The sequence below is a fragment of the Sander lucioperca genome, chromosome 14 (genome assembly GCF_008315115.2).
Source record: "Sander lucioperca isolate FBNREF2018 chromosome 14, SLUC_FBN_1.2, whole genome shotgun sequence".
In the NCBI taxonomy this organism is placed as follows: Eukaryota; Metazoa; Chordata; class Actinopteri; order Perciformes; family Percidae; genus Sander; species Sander lucioperca.
In genome coordinates, this window is record NC_050186.1 from 11,328,384 (window position 1) to 11,344,438 (window position 16,055).

Genomic DNA, 16,055 nt, shown 5'->3' on the forward strand with positions numbered 1-16,055 from the left:
ATCTATCTATCTATCTATCTATCTATCTATCTATCTATCTATCTATCTACCTACCTACCTATCTATCTATCTATAATGAAGTCAGTCTATCTATCTATCTATCTATCTATCTATCTATCTATCTACCTACCTACCTACCTACCTACCTACCTATCTATCTATCTTCAATGAAGTCAGTCTATCTATTTATCTATCTATCTATCTATCTATCTATCTATCTATCTATCTATCTATCTACCTACCTACCTACCTACCTACCTACCTACCTATCTATCTTCAATGAAGTCAGTCTATCTATCTATCTATCTATCTATCTATCTATCTATCTATCTACCTACCTACCTATCTATCTATCTATCTATCTATCTATCTATCTATCTACCTACCTACCTACCTACCTATCTTCAATGAAGTCAGTCTATCTATTTATCTATCTATCTATCTATCTATCTATCTACCTACCTACCTACCTACCTACCTACCTATCTATCTATCTTCAATGAAGTCAGTCTATCTATTTATCTATCTATCTATCTATCTATCTATCTATCTATCTATCTATCTATCTATCTATCTACCTACCTACCTACCTACCTACCTACCTATCTATCTATCTTCAATGAAGTCAGTCTATCTATCTATCTATCTATCTATCTATCTATCTATCTATCTACCTCTACCTACCTATCTACCTACCTATCTATTGAGATCGCCACCTACCTAGCGAGGCTGTTTGTTTCAGCAGGGGGCGCAGTAATAAATTATAACTTGGGGGTCCAGGAAATTTGGGGCATCAAACACTTCATTGCCTACATTCATGGTGAACTTTACTGCAACAATTTGAACGAAGGAAAGGTTTTTTCTTTGCTTGCCATTAGATAGATGGATAGATAGACAGACAGACAGACAGACAGATAGATAGATACTTTATTCATCCAAAAGGGAAGTTTTAGGCATCCAGTAGCTTATACAAACATAACCCAACAAACACACATACACACATACAGTATATCTCACATACATAAAAATCACTCACAAAAATTGTAATAGTTAACAATTTGTTAAGTGATTACAAAGGTCTGGTATGGACTGACCATGTGATGCAATGACCATGATAGGGTGCTATGGTAGACTGTGTGCAGTGGTGGTAGCGCAAAAGTGAACAGTGCAGGGATTGAACAGTGCAATAGCTTATTATTAAATATCAACAGAACAATATATAACAGGGATTACGTTGTTATGACCACAGTCCAGATTGTGTAGGACATTACATTGAATCGAGACAGCCAACCACCTATGATGTTTTACAACAGTTCATATTTTTCATTCATCATTATAATAAGATATTTTGGGGGGTTGCATTGGTCAGTTTTGATTATTGTGAGGGGTTGTAACCCCTCACACCCTGCGTAAATGAAGCCAATGAGTACAGTACTAGAGTAATTGTACTCTGTGTGTGTCTTTAAAGATTTGCGTTCTCAGTAGGAACCAAAGGGCTCGGAGCTGAGAGACCCAGACAGGATCTAACACATTGATTTCGGGTTGATTCGTTCCATTGATTCTGTGTTTTTCTAGCGATTTACTGACAAAACATAAAAAGAAAAAATAACACCAGCTTCATCCTTTTAGTCATCTTCATTCATTCAGTTTTCCCGTTCGGTTTCACTCAGCCTTTTCTCCTCAAACTGTCAATTCAATTTTCCCCCTTCCCTTTTCCTCTCCTCTTTATTTGTCTTTCCTTTCATTTCCCTCTGCCCTTATTCAATCACGTCCTATTTGTTGCACCGTCTCACAACGGCTCTCATCTGCACACAAGCCCAGAGTTTACCAAGCAGCCAAATACGCTCGCTTCCTCCCCCCCCCGCCCTCCCTTTACACACAGCGCTTCCCACATCCAACACCTGACTCCAATTTAGAGACACACACTGTCCAATTTACTTGTCACCCTCGGGACACAACACACGTTTTCCCAGAGGAGTAAATCAAGTAGACACAGCGTAAATACGTAGGCTACTCTCTTTGATTATATGTGTGTGTGTGTGTGTGTGTGTGTGTGTGTGTGTGTGTGCATGTGTGTTCAGGGGAATAAATTACCCACCACACATGTTCAGGCAGCACGGAGGAGGAGAACTGAGTCAACAGAGAATGAATAATTGATCCAGGAACTCCAACTTACAAATTCCCTGTAGGCCTATTATATTGTACAGTGTAATGCTATACAGTATGCTGCCCGATCCATCATCAAACATACATATGCAGACACGAGTCCCAACAGAAGGGAATCTCCGGGCTTAGCAATGCTATTTTTCCTCTCTTTAGTTTAGTTTAGTTTAGTTTAGTTTAGCGGAGTTTTTTCAGCCATTTGTAACTTACAACATTCAATGCACTAGTAATAAACAATAAATACACATAACATTATTGCTTTTACTTGCAAAAAATAAACTAAAACGAAAAGATATATACGAGAAACAAAACAGGACCGAAAAGTTGTAGGCTGAAGCTTGAGCTAATACACCTTTTACAGTAACATGAATTATTATTTTCATTCATACGAAAAAGAAAGTAACGAAGTAAGGAAAGAAACTAAGGGTGCTTACCCACTGCTAGTTCCAGCTCTACTCGGCTCGGCTCAATTAACCGTTTGAGTCATTTATTTTGAAAAATATAAAAATATTCTCTGATTCCAGCTTGTTAAATGTGAACATGTTCTAGTTTCTTCTCTCCTCTGGGACAGTAAACTGAATATCTTTGAGTTGTCGACAAAAACAAGACATTTGAGGACGTCATCTTGGACTTTTTAGGAAACTCTGATCAACATTTTTCACCATTTTCTGACATTTTAGAGACCAAACAACTAATCCATTCATCCAGGAAATGATCGACAGATTCATCGACATCAATGAGAATAATCGTTAGTTGTATTAATGTTCTGTATGTCCTTCTTGGCAGAGTGGCTCCTGGAGGTGGTTTTGTTTTGTTCTTCCTCTGTTCTCGGCTGTTATTCACTTGAGACATTTGAATCAACAGAGCAGAAAATGTGCCTGTAAATGCATGAATAAAAAGGGAAAAACATAAACCGTCTGTGTGGGAACATAACAGTAATCTTCAGCTGATTCAACTGCAGTAAATTGCTTCCCGGCAGGCAATTTCGGTAATGTACAAAACCAAAAATATAAACTCAGTGAGATTCCTTGACAATAAAACTAACCATTCAAATAATGAGTTCTTTCTAATGAGTTCAGAACATTTGTAATACAAAAGATTATTGTCTTAATGTCAGGAATCAACCTGGGAAGTTTCATGGTATTAGTTAAAATGTTTACCTTGGCTTAAAGGGTAACATTATGTTACCATATTTTCCTATGTTTTTTGTGTCTAAGTGACTGATGGGAACAACAATCTTTGACATTGGTCCAGTATTAAATGTTGTCAGACACTTAGAATATTAATCTGAGTCTGTCAGCGGCAAAACGAGCACTTTTGTGAAGGTAAATACAAGATGGACAATCGCCCTATTAACTCACATTGTAGCTTGTTTCACCGCTGCCGACTGCAGCAATCTCGCTTAATACTGGACCAATGTCAAAGATTGTTGTTCCCATCAGTCACTTAGACACAAAAACATAGGAACATAGGGTCCAGGTTGAAAAAAAATGGTACCCTTTAAGAGCAAAAGCAGGAAAAATAAAATGCACATGAAGTCAAAAATAATAGAGGACAGAAGTACATGTGTATATACACAGTACAGATGTGAAATCGGACCAGGTATGCCCTCTCAGTATTTTGTTAATTTTGGACAATCCCAGAAGATATTGGTGTAGTCACTAATTTTCCAACCGCCTACAACATACAACAAGTCCTCCAAACCATATGATGATATTGGTCGTTTGTTCCTACCCTCTAATACGACCAGGAGGCATAGACACATATAAACTGGACCAACAGATCCCGTGTCTCTGGCCAGAGACCAGTGAAGTCTATTAGAAGAACTTTCCCGGTGATGGCTGAGCGTTACTGAGCAGCCTCCAACTGAGCTTGAAGATGTAGATGTGACGTGAGAAACCTGTCTGAAAGTTGGAAGTCTTCTGGTAGCTGTGCCAAGAGAAATCTCAATCATTCCCAATCTAGCAGAGACGGAGAGCGTAGGTATATGTAAGGAGATAACATAGACACAGGCTAATTATTGATCACTAAAATGATAGTTAACATTAGTAATTAAACTTAAACAGCTAATGGAAGTCCAAACTGCCTGAGAGCTTCTCCTGTACTATACGGTAATTCCTCTACTATGAGACAGTAAGTCTCGTGGTTATGACCCAATCGTTAGCCTATTTTTATAAAAACGTCTGCTACGGAGCCATAACGTGAGGTACAAGGTAATGGAGCCTTTTATACATTGTCGTGTTTCTTTAGAAATAAACAATGGACAAATAGAGTCTTTAAACGCTTTCGCTGTCAAAGTGACGTCAAAATGGCAGTCAATGGAATGCTAACGGCGGGTGAGTGCTTGTTAGCATCAAATGGCGCCATAGGAGCTACGGGTTGTTGACAGACGCTTACCCCCTTGCCAGGAGGAGCGTTTCATAAATTAGCGCCCCTAGTGGTGGTAGGAAATACAACCTCATATCTAAACCAGAGAACGTAACAGTGACGTTATCACAGTTTGGTTAGGTTTAGCCACAAATACTACTACTACTTAGTTTAGAAAAATATGGTGGTTTGAGTTAAAATCAGATGTTACTTCACTTCCTGAAGGTAGGTGGTAGTTACGCATTTCGCTATGATGACACACATACAAACACGCACGCACGCAAGCACACGGTGAAAACCAAATAAGTCCTCCAAACCATGCGACGATATGGGTCGTTTGTTTCTACCTTCTAATACGACCCGTAGAAGCAGTGGTGTAGTCTAATGTATTGTAGTGGGTATTCTGTATATGTATATGTATGGGCCAGAATGGGACTTTGGGGGTGTGGGGTCTGGGTGTCCTCCCCCAGGGACATTTTGAGCGTCAAAGACGTCATTTCCTGCATTTTGATACACTTTTATGCACCAATTCACAGCTGAAAATCCCTTTATTTAGCCTATGCAAAGAAAAAAAAACACATGACAATTCAAAATATGTCAAAAATATAATGGAAAGTATGTTGTTGTGTGTCATTGCACATTTTTAAGTGGGTATATGGAAATCCTGGAGCTTTCTTAGTGGGTATACTGCGTATACCTGCGTATCACGTAAATTACACAACTACCTAGGAGCGTTTTAACGTAAATGTTGCGATCTTAAACATGTTGTTAACGTTGTGAAATGGTCGCAGTTTGTTTATGTTTAGGCACAAAAACTACGTAGTTAAGTTTAGAAAAAGATCAGGGTTTGGGTTAAATCAGACTTAACGTTACTTAACTTTTAATTCCAAACATATTGGTCGTCTGTTCCTATCCTTTAATATGACCCACAGGAGCGTTTCATAAATTAGAGCCCCTAGCGGTGGCAGAAATACAGCCTCATATCTAAACCAGAGAACGAACCGGTCGCAGTTTGGTTAGCTTTAGGCACAGAAACTACTTAGTTAAGTTTAGAGAATGATCGTGGTTTGAGTTGAAATCAGACGTGACTTCACTTCCGGTTACGCACGTGACGCTGAACGTGACGTTTGTGAAGTTTTTAAAAAATCACTGTTTACTTTCATTTTCAAACGGGAGATGAACCCTCAACCCGTTCTCATTCCGAACTCGTAAAATAAGGACGTTTGGACAGTGGCTGTCAGCGTCTGATGCGACGAAAAAGGCGTCTTTCAGCGTGTTTGTGTAACGCACCGGGGAGAGCAGCAGTTAGATAAGATTTAGCGAGTAGTATGTAAGGGCGAATTTCCGCGTATGGAGGTTGGTTGGGGTGGTGGATGGGTCAAACACAGGACTTTCACCCAGGAGAGCGGGGTTCATGTCCCGCTTGTCACACTTGCTATAGTTGTTTTTTTCTTTCCTCCCGCGTGTCACAGAACCGTACGCCCACCCACGACCCTTTCCTAAACCCAACCGTCCCGTAGTTCCCGCGTGTCACGGAAGTGTAAGCCCACCCACGACCTTTTCCTTAACATAACTGCGTCAAAAGGGACGGCAATATAGTAGTATAATATAATAGTCCCGACCAAGCGCGTTTACTTATAGCGCTAAAGGGACGGCACTAAAGGGACGGCAATTGTCCCGACCAAGCGCGTTTACTTATAGCGCTAAAGGGACAGCAACAGTCCCAACCAAGCACATTTACTTAAAGCGCTAAAGGAGACTTTTAGCGTCAATAAGAACGACAAAGGCACCTGACCAAGTGTCCATATTTTACGAGATGGGTGTGAGAACATGTTGAAGCCCTGTGTTTGTTTGACTCATCCACCCCCCGAACCAACCAACCTCCTTACCAGGACATTTGCCGCACTTATACTTCCTCACCTTACTTTCTGCTTTGCGAGAGCGCCACCACTATAAACGTAAATATAGGTCATAATTGCTTCTTGAACAAACAACCTATGGGAGCGTTTTCAGAGAGGACAGTCTCTCCATTTCAGCAGTGGATGTTTTTGCCTACCAGCTTACTAAAAAACTAACTTGGTTCTTAGATTTTGTGGAAATGAAACTAAACAAACACAAGACTTTTTTTTTTAATCATGCTCAATCTCCTTGACCGATCTGAAAGCCAAGCTGTTTGTGGCTGTTTGTGGGTGTTATTACATTTGACCGGGAGATCTAAATCCTAAAGCTTGTAGAGACAAACATGGCAAAAAAGTTTTGTGCCGGGCACTTTTAATCAAAGATGAGACGAATTATTGATTGAAAAAGATCTTCAGAAGGATCAAGAGACTGCTGCTGCGTCTCTGTAATCACTTCATGCTGCTGTGCGAGGCCTTCTCAGATACAGCATGAGAAGCTTACACATGAATCAGGGCAAAACATTCATCCGCTGTGAGTTTTTCATTTTATAAAGCAAAAAATTTTCAGCCAATGAAAACACACATCAATTGGGAGCATCTAGTTTACTCCGAGTTTGATATTTTTGGTTCTAATGAGTCCGTGTAATGCAAGAGATTCATTAGGAGTCTTTGTGTTTGTCCACCTGATTGCTACAAAATCATAAAAATATCGATAGTAGGGTCTTTAACCATATTGTAGTTAGCATGCACAGATGTTGCAGAAAGCATTTGAATTGCATATAATCCGCGGTTTTGCACTTTACGTTTTTGTCTGGTGATAGGGTTGAGAGATAGGAGACTAAAGCTGTTTTCTCATTTAAACTCAGGACAATAACCAAAGAATCAGGTTTGTTAATAGTCCGGAGTTTACCTTTCTCACATATATCACAGAACAGGAGACACTACTCCCTGGAAATCCTTTTGGTTTAGGCAGTGGTGGAGAAGTACTGAATCTTAGTACTTAAGTAAAAGTACAAATAACCAGAGACATATTTACTTTAGTAAAAGTAGAAGTACCACAATGACAACCCTACTTAAGTAGAAAGTAAAAAGTACCTGATTTTAAATGTTCTGTAAGTATTAAAAGTAAAAGTACTTGCATAAAGATTTACTCTCTTAATGTCTATATTATATATATATATATATATATATATATACAAAAAAATAAACAAAAAACTAAACTCTGGTCTGTCCTCCATGTAATGAACCACCCTCTCTATACGGAGTCGTTTTTTGAGACGAACATTCAGGAAATGACAACCAGGCTGTAAACCATCCATAAAGCCTCAGAGCAGCTGAGCTCTCATCTCCGCCCGTAGCAGCAGCCGTCAGGGCGCCGCCAGCGAGAGTTCGGCAGCTCCACTACCCCGCGGAGAGCTATGGGGATCACCGTCACTTGCCATCCCTGACCTGCTCACCCACTCCCACTTCGTGCTTCGGGCCGGCTCGTGCCGTACGTGACGGTCAGGAAGACGTTTTGGCAGGGGGAAAAACTGATCAGAAAATGTAACGGAACGTTGTAGAAATGTAGTGAAGTAGAAAGTATCATAATTGCTGCAAAATGGAACGAAGTAAAAGTCAAAAGTATGCACTATTGACAAGCCCACTTGCTCGCTGTGAATTCTCCGGACAATGAGCTGCTCTGTTCACACATGGGCTCAATCGGACATGACACAGTATATGTACTCGGGAGCTGGCGGGGTAAAGACCGTTTGATGTCCGCTCCAACTGATTCAGACATTTGCGTTCTCACATACAGCTCCTCCGGGTAACATTTAGATAAGTCCAGGACTGCAGTGCATGTGTGAAAGGGGCTTTAATGTCAGCAGATGACAAGATCTGGCAGAAATTTTGCAGGTTCCAAAATTAGTTTGGGGGCGACATAGTCCATTTAGTGTCTGCCTGGCTTAATGTGGACTTAAGTGTCCCTAACCACATTCACAAATGCCTTCCATTTATCTTATATTTCAAACCATCCACTTGTGGTATCAAGTGCCAGTCTGGGACTTTTGGGACCATTATATTTGCAGGAAATAAACTGTGGCAGAAACGAATGGGAAATGCATTCTGTTTCATCGTTGTTGATGAAAAGAAGTTTCCGTTATCTCCTCGTCTGTCCAGTTAGACATTTTCGTTGGCGTCTTCATGCAAATCACCCTTGTTCTTCTTCTTCACTCTCTGATTTTTTTTTTTCGGTTTGGCGCCAACCGCATGATAGAAACCTCATCAACACGCCAACACTCGCTCGCTGTGAATTCTCTGGTTCTCAATAATGTATCCCCCTTTGAACAGTTTTTTTAAGTCATGTACCAAGTCATGGAGGCGCTACATGGTGGCCGTCATTCGAGCAGGTCGCTCGTATGTATTCTGAATGATTCTGAATGTCAGATTCTACGCTTACGAGAATACTTTGATTAGTTGGTGGAAGTAATTACACATGAATGAGCACACATTTGAAAAGAACAAAGAAGAACTCAGAATCAGCTAAACTAATTACACAATGTAGGTTTAAAAGTATGTTCAGTTATCTTACTACACACGTAAAAGTAAGGCAGAATTATTATTTTTTTTTTTTTCTAGATTTGTTGGCACTTATTTGGTTACTTTTCCATTTAAAAAAAAAAATTGTCACAATGAAAATAAAAATTGTTATAGATCAGTGCGTTTGTATGTAACTTTTATTGTTTAAAAAAAAAATGTTTTTTATTGTTATTTATATGTTCTTTTATTGTTCCGTGTGCCTGAGCAGTGATTGACACGCAGTTAGACACCCCCCCTGGCCCTGATTGGTGCATCTGAACAGTTAGACAACCCCCCTGGCCCTGATTGGTGCATCTGAACAGGGAGCTGTGGATTTTTGCAAATCTCACTCCAGGCTGTAGGTGGAGCCAGAGGAGCCAGACTCTTTTTTTTTAAATGACCTGCTTCATGTAATTCTACTGGAACATAGGGTCAGTTTCAGCAAATATGACAGAGTTTTAGAAGTCTTACCTACTGCACCTTTAAGTAGCGACTAGCACTTGGTTCAGTCATCCACTATAATTTCCACAGGGCTGCTTGAAATATTACCCTCCTTATCTGCACTTTTCTTCCTAATAGTTCTAGTTTGGGAGCCACAATGCAGTTTATATTACATTACATGTCATTTTATATGAACCATTATTTAACCTCTGCTTACTATCTTGCCATCACATCTTGTAACTAATTATGGATGTTATGCTTTCTCCAGTCATGAATGTGACTAAGTGGCAGGCTGTATAGCAAAAATATTACAAATAACAAATAAAAAAATAGTTTTCTGTAGCAGATGGACACAGCTGTGACAGATAACTGACAGCTTGTGATAATTTTACTGAATGCGGTTTCAGTGGGAGTCTGATTTAAAACTGACTCCAAACGGCAGCTTCAGAGGCAAAACTGTTCTCATCTGATATTTGAAAACCGTCCAACGCAGATACAATCCATCATTCTGTCACACGGTCAAGTAGTCGCACAATAAGTCCATCAATCTTCTGTGCTGCGAGGGATTCTTCCTCACGGAGAGCGTGTGCCAGCGTCACGTCTAAATCAAATGTCCTGTTGTTTGTCTTGTTTTCTTCATGGCCCTCGTAGATGCTGTGGAGGCAGAAACGCTTCACAGTAGATGAACTTGAAACACAAGCAACGCCAATGTCATAAAGGAGCCATTAGGCCCATTATCACACTTGGCGTCTTTTTTTGACAAGAAAAAGTTGTTTTGTTTTGTTTTTGTTTTGAGATAAATTTCTTTTATTCGCAATGTCTTGGATAAGTACTCCATTACCCACAATCCTAAGTGTTTGTAATAGTTTGTAAACTATAGTGTGGTCTAGACCTGCTCTATCTGTAAAGTGTCTCGAGATAACTCCTGTTATGATTTGATACTATAAATAAAATTGAATTGAATTAACAGCAACGTCTCTGATTTGTCCAACTCACTGTTACCATAGAAACGTTTACCGTACCCGTGAAACCGCGGACGGCTAGAGCGAGCTTCTGCCATTGAAGTCTGATAGTTTACTTACACGGTCTTGTACCTTTGCCTTTTTTTGCCGTTTTCAAAATGTTTTTTTGCGCCGAATCACATGTTTTATGGTCACCATTCATCTTGTAGCTGCTTGGCTCGGTTCCAGACTTAAAACTCTTTATATAAGCAATTTTTGAAACGTCAATGAAACAATTGAATGGGGAAAAACATTTCCGGAACCAGAGCCGTTAAAAAAGTGGGCGGTCACTGTTGAGCTCTATTGGTTGAGCGAGCTAGAGAAAGAACAGGGAGAGGGATCGGTGCTAATGCTAACGTTAAATAAAACAAAGCGAGTTCCCTAAACAGGGGACACCCGCTCATATCATATAACAAGTCTATCTAGAGACCAAGGATCTTTGGTCTATCTATTGGCACCTTCTCCATGCTTTCTTGTTATGGAAACAACAGGTCTCACTACTCCGCTTGTCATTGGTCAGCTGTATAAAAAAAAAAAACTTTTTCAGAAAAGTTGGGCTGTTTTTCTTTATCTAACTACCATAAGCACCGCTCCCTCTCTCTGTTTCTTCTCGAGCTCGCTCAACCCACGGATGTATTAAAAGAACTGGATACAGCGTTCAACGGGAAACCCCGTTCGTTCCAAGGGGGTAAGCGTCTGTCAACAGCCCATAGCTCCTATGGCGCCATTTTGATGCTAACAAGCACTCACCCCCCGTTAGCATCCCATTGACTGCCATTCATTTTGACGTCACTTTGACAGAGAATAACTTTACATCTGAAGCGCTTAAAGACTCTATTTGTCCATTGTTTATTTCTAAAGAAACACAACAATGTATAAAAGGCTCCAATACCTTGTACCTCACGTTATGGCTCCGTAGCAGACGTTTTTATAAAAATAGGCTAATGATTGTGTCATAACCACGAGACTTACTGTCTCATAGTAGAGGAATTACCGTATAGTACAGGAGAAGCTCTCAGGCAGTTTGGACTTACATTAGCTGTTTAAGTTGAATTACTAATGTTAACTATCATTTTAGTGATCAATAATTAGCCTGTGTCTATGTTATCTCCTTACATATACCTACGCTCTCCGTCTCTGCTAGATTGGGAATGATTGAGATTTCTCTTGGCACAGCTACCAGAAGACTTCCAACTTTCAGACAGGTTGCTCACGTCACATCTACGTCGTCTCTCTCAGTTGGAGGCTGCTCAGTAACGCTCAGCCATCACCGGAAAAGTGCTTCTAATATCCTTCACTGGTCTCCGTCCAGAGACACGGGATCTGTTGGTCCATTATATATACTGTCTATGGTTAATTCCAATGAGAGTGCTCAAAAGCGCATAAAGCAATCATGGAGGTCGGATCTTCCGCGTTGACTGGCCCATGACGTCACGATGGACATGCACACCAGCAACAGTCAGTTTGTGTTGTCGTAGCAACCGGTAGCAACATGCTCGTTCTCTCGTCTCTTACAAGTGGCAAACTCATGAACTCGCCGTTTCATTGTATAAAATATTTACTAACGTTAAACATTGTGTGTTCGTTGTTCCTGATCGTTTACATGCTTATCTAAATAAACAATGGATGTGTTTAGACAACCAAGGAGATGTAATTATTATGTCGTGCTACTAGCTAGGTACTAGCTAGGTACTAGCTAGCTCTAGCTACTAAGGTTAGCCTGCTGTTTCGTGAACAGAGCTTCTCTTAATAACATCCATGGCTTCATCTCTCATCCACGTTACAGGCTTTACAGCATACACACCATGGATGTATTAATAGAACACATGGTGAATTACAACCATTAGCATTAGCATTATCCATTATTACAGCTACAGGACCTCAGGAGAACAGTCATATGAGCATGCGCAGTGCAGTCTGCTCACGTCCATTATGCACGTTCATCATGCCTAGTTTAATAATTCTGGATTCGGCTACTAGTGAATGTTAAAATTGTTAAAAATGTGACGTTTTAAACAAGGACCCTTTAAGTGTTCGGGCTGGTAAGTTGATGTACCCCAAAAACAATTATCCACTGAAAAAGAAGTTTCTTTCGCCATGCAAAGTCTATGTGAAAAGTCTTTCTGGGCTAGAGGGTGCAATTCCACCCTTATCCGCTAAGCCGACGGTGGCTCTAAGACATGGAGCTCTTCCTGGGGGCTTGGGCTCAACCGCTTTGTTTTATCTAACGTTAGCACCGCTCAACGTAGCACTCTTAGGTACTGTAGCAGCAGCTGTTGCTATAGCAACAAAAGACACCCTCGGCTGCTTTTTGGAACCAAAACGCTGCCAGCTCCTTCTTTTTTTAACTACAAAAGCACCCCAGTCAACTTTTTCTTGTTGAAAAAGACGCCAAGTGTGATCATGGCCTTAAAGCTTTTTTTAACTTCAAAAAGACGCTCTGAGCAGCAGAGAAAAAACGTTGGCGCTGGCTTTGAAAACACGGTTTATTCCATAGGATGATAATGTAAAACAGACGCCGGCAGTTTAAAAAAAAAGACACTATGTGTGAACACAGCCTTAATCAACTGTTTCTTTGTTTTGTTTTTACTCAGAGGTGTCCCGAAATGACTCCTGTCCAGACCTGCCTGAGATCCAGAACGGCTGGAAGACCACATCCCACATTGCGCTGGTGCGCGGGGCTCGGATCACTTACCAGTGCGACCCCGGCTATGACCTGGTGGGACGGGAGACCCTCACCTGTCAGTTAGACCTCTCCTGGAGCTCACAGCCGCCGTTCTGTGAAAAGAGTCAGTTCCACTTTTATTTATACATCTTTTTTTTGTGTGTTTTTGATACCTGATAACAACTTTCTGGGGGGTGTGTGGTTTCAACATTTCCAACCGCACTTGAAGTCAACTTCATTTCACAGAGAAAGGGAAAAAGAAAAGAGAGGAAGCGACTGAGGCAACAGTGATGTTTCCTGCTTACTGTAACGTTACGGGACTCTCACGCCTCTCAAAAATAACATGGATGGTTCCATACAACACTCTTGAATGATTGCATTTTGGGTGTTTTATTCAATTTTATAGAATCTGTTTGTGCTGCCATTAAAAAAAGACAAGAAAAAAGGTTTTATATCAGTATCCTGACTAAACATTGACGTCTGTTAAAGTAGGCTATGTGAGAATCCATCAACATACGTTCCTCTGCTCTTTCCTATTAGTCAAAATAATTCATAATTTGCACTTCTTCAACTCCAAAATTAGGTATAATTTCATGTGAATGAAGTTTATTGACCATGAATTTAAAGCTTTAGTGCGTAACTTTTGGATATTAATGAACGTCCGTTACGTTCAAGCTGTTACCAAATTAGTTGCTACAAAGCTAATTAAGACTATCAGCTCCACACAGCTCTCTCTGTATTTCTCAGTATGACTATGTTCAGAAGATTGTGGCGTCCGGTGACTTTCCCGCGCAGAAACTCGAGTGAAGATAATGACCTCTTCTGAAGAGTCCATCATGTTATTTTAATCCTCCGTGTCCTCCTTGGCTACCAACAACGCATCACGGAAGGCTTGTATCGTGTGGACGCGCTGTCAGTGTTGCTGTCATTCATTGTCATCATAGAATTCCTCATGGGGGAGACAGAAACTACGCACTATAGCTTTAAAAAAAAAACCGTTATGCTTTATAAACAGGCAAAACAGACCGGGTTAATTTTGACCCTGGAGGACAACAAGTGCATGGTCGACAGGAAGACAATACGAGGGTTAAATAAACTTTACCTCCGTTATAGGTTACAATACTTTTGAAATCTACTAGTCTATGCATGGTGTATATACAGACTATTTTACTTTTATCTAGCTATCAAAATAATAATTTGGATGGTATGAATGTCTATTGGCCCTATCTTGCACCCAGGATGCAAGTGTCTTTGCTTATTTAAGACCGACGCACTTGTCAATTTCCCATCCAGCGCCCGCGTTGTTTAAATAGCAAATGCACCTGCGCCCATCTTCATCTTCATCTTCCAAATCCTCCATCATAATAGCAATGCTCCAAGGTCCAAACGCACCTGGCTTTTAAAGGGAATGGGAGATGATCTCTGATTGGTTGATTGCATGTTACGCCCAAAACACACCTCTGAATTAATGAAGACACTAAGTACAACCCTTTTGAACCATGCGCCCGGCGCACAGACCCTTTTTTCCACAGTTAAACTAGCAAAAGTGGATTCCTACATGCCCTAAATGCAACTGCACCAGGCGATTCACACCGTGCGCTTAGATCGTTAAAATAGGGCCCCAAATATGTCTGTTTTTTCATATATTCCTCCCTTTTCTCAGTCATGTACTGCTCAGATCCTGGCCACGTGGAGCACTCCACCAGGTCTCTGTCCGACCCCAAACTCTTGGTGGGGACGACCATTCAGTACAGCTGCAAGCCCGGCTTCATCCTGCAGGGCGGCGCCACCCTTACCTGCTACGGCCGCGAGCCGGGGACCCCTGTGTGGACGTCTCGACTCCCTCACTGTGTTTGTGAGTATCAGTATGGGTTTCTAGTGCAAAGAAAAGACAAAACATGTGGAAAAAGCTGGTAAACTTGTTGGCTGGAACGGTCCCATGGTTTACAGCAAAGATGGTTTAGAACCGATACGTCCCAACTCAGAGTAATGTCCTGTCTCTGGGTCACGCATACACAGTAAAAGAAATGGACACAGCGACGCCATATACTTCGACGGAGACCAGGGAAGTCACTTTTCCGGTTTTGTGCATACCACGCAGCCTCAAACTGAGCTTGAAGACGTGTGACGTGAGCAACCTGTCTGAAAGTTGGAAGTCTTCTGGTAGCTGTGCCAAGAGAAATCTCAATCATTCCCAATCTAGCAGAGACGGAGAGCGTAGGTATATGTAAGGAGATAACATAGGCACAGGCTAATTATTGATCACTAAAATGCTAGTTAACATTAGTAATACAACTTAAACAGCTAATGGAAGTCCAAACTGCCTGCGAGCTTCTCCTGTACTATACGGTAATTCCTCTACTATGAGACAGTAAGTCTCGTGGTTATGACACAATCGTTAGCCTATTTTTATAAAAACGTCTGCTACGGAGCCATAACGTGAGATACAAGGTAATGGAGCCTTTTATACATTGTTGTGTTTCTTTAGAAATAAACAATGGACAAATAAAGTCTTTAACGCTTCAGATGTAAAGTTATTCACTGTCAAAGTGGCGCCAAAATGAATGGGAGTCAATGGGATGCTAACGCCGGTTGATGACTTTTAGCCTAGAATCTCCCCATAGGAGTTACGTTTTCCGGATGCTTGCTTACCCCCTTGGTGTCACGTTGGCTCCGACATGGCCACGCCTCTTTAGGAGACTAGCGGCAGGTCCTGAGTGTGTTGATTCCAACGGGAGAAGTGAACATGAACACAGATTATGAGCGATTCTCTCGCCCCATAGTCACCAAAGTATATATTGGACGCATTTTTCACAAGCCACATATCTCCAGAACATTCTGACACTAAAATGGCATTTTTCAGACGGACATATCAGGAGAAAATTAACTTTGTTTGAGACGTGTTTCTGGCTCAGGACCAAACTCTCGCGAGATTTGGCAACACAGAGAAGACTAACGTCA

At 41.0% G+C, this 16,055-nt stretch overlaps 1 protein-coding gene across 2 annotated transcripts in view; it reads left to right on the forward strand.

The window, feature by feature from the left end:
- LOC116041778 (seizure 6-like protein) overlaps positions 1–16,055 on the forward strand; it is a 102,808-nt gene that overhangs the window by 78,438 nt on the left and 8,315 nt on the right. For both annotated transcript variants that reach the window (XM_031287827.2, XM_031287828.2), the window contains exons 11-12: positions 13,024–13,218; positions 14,758–14,949. In XM_031287827.2, coding sequence (XP_031143687.1) covers positions 13,024–13,218; positions 14,758–14,949 — 387 coding nt within the window. The remainder of the gene's footprint in view (positions 1–13,023; positions 13,219–14,757; positions 14,950–16,055) is intronic.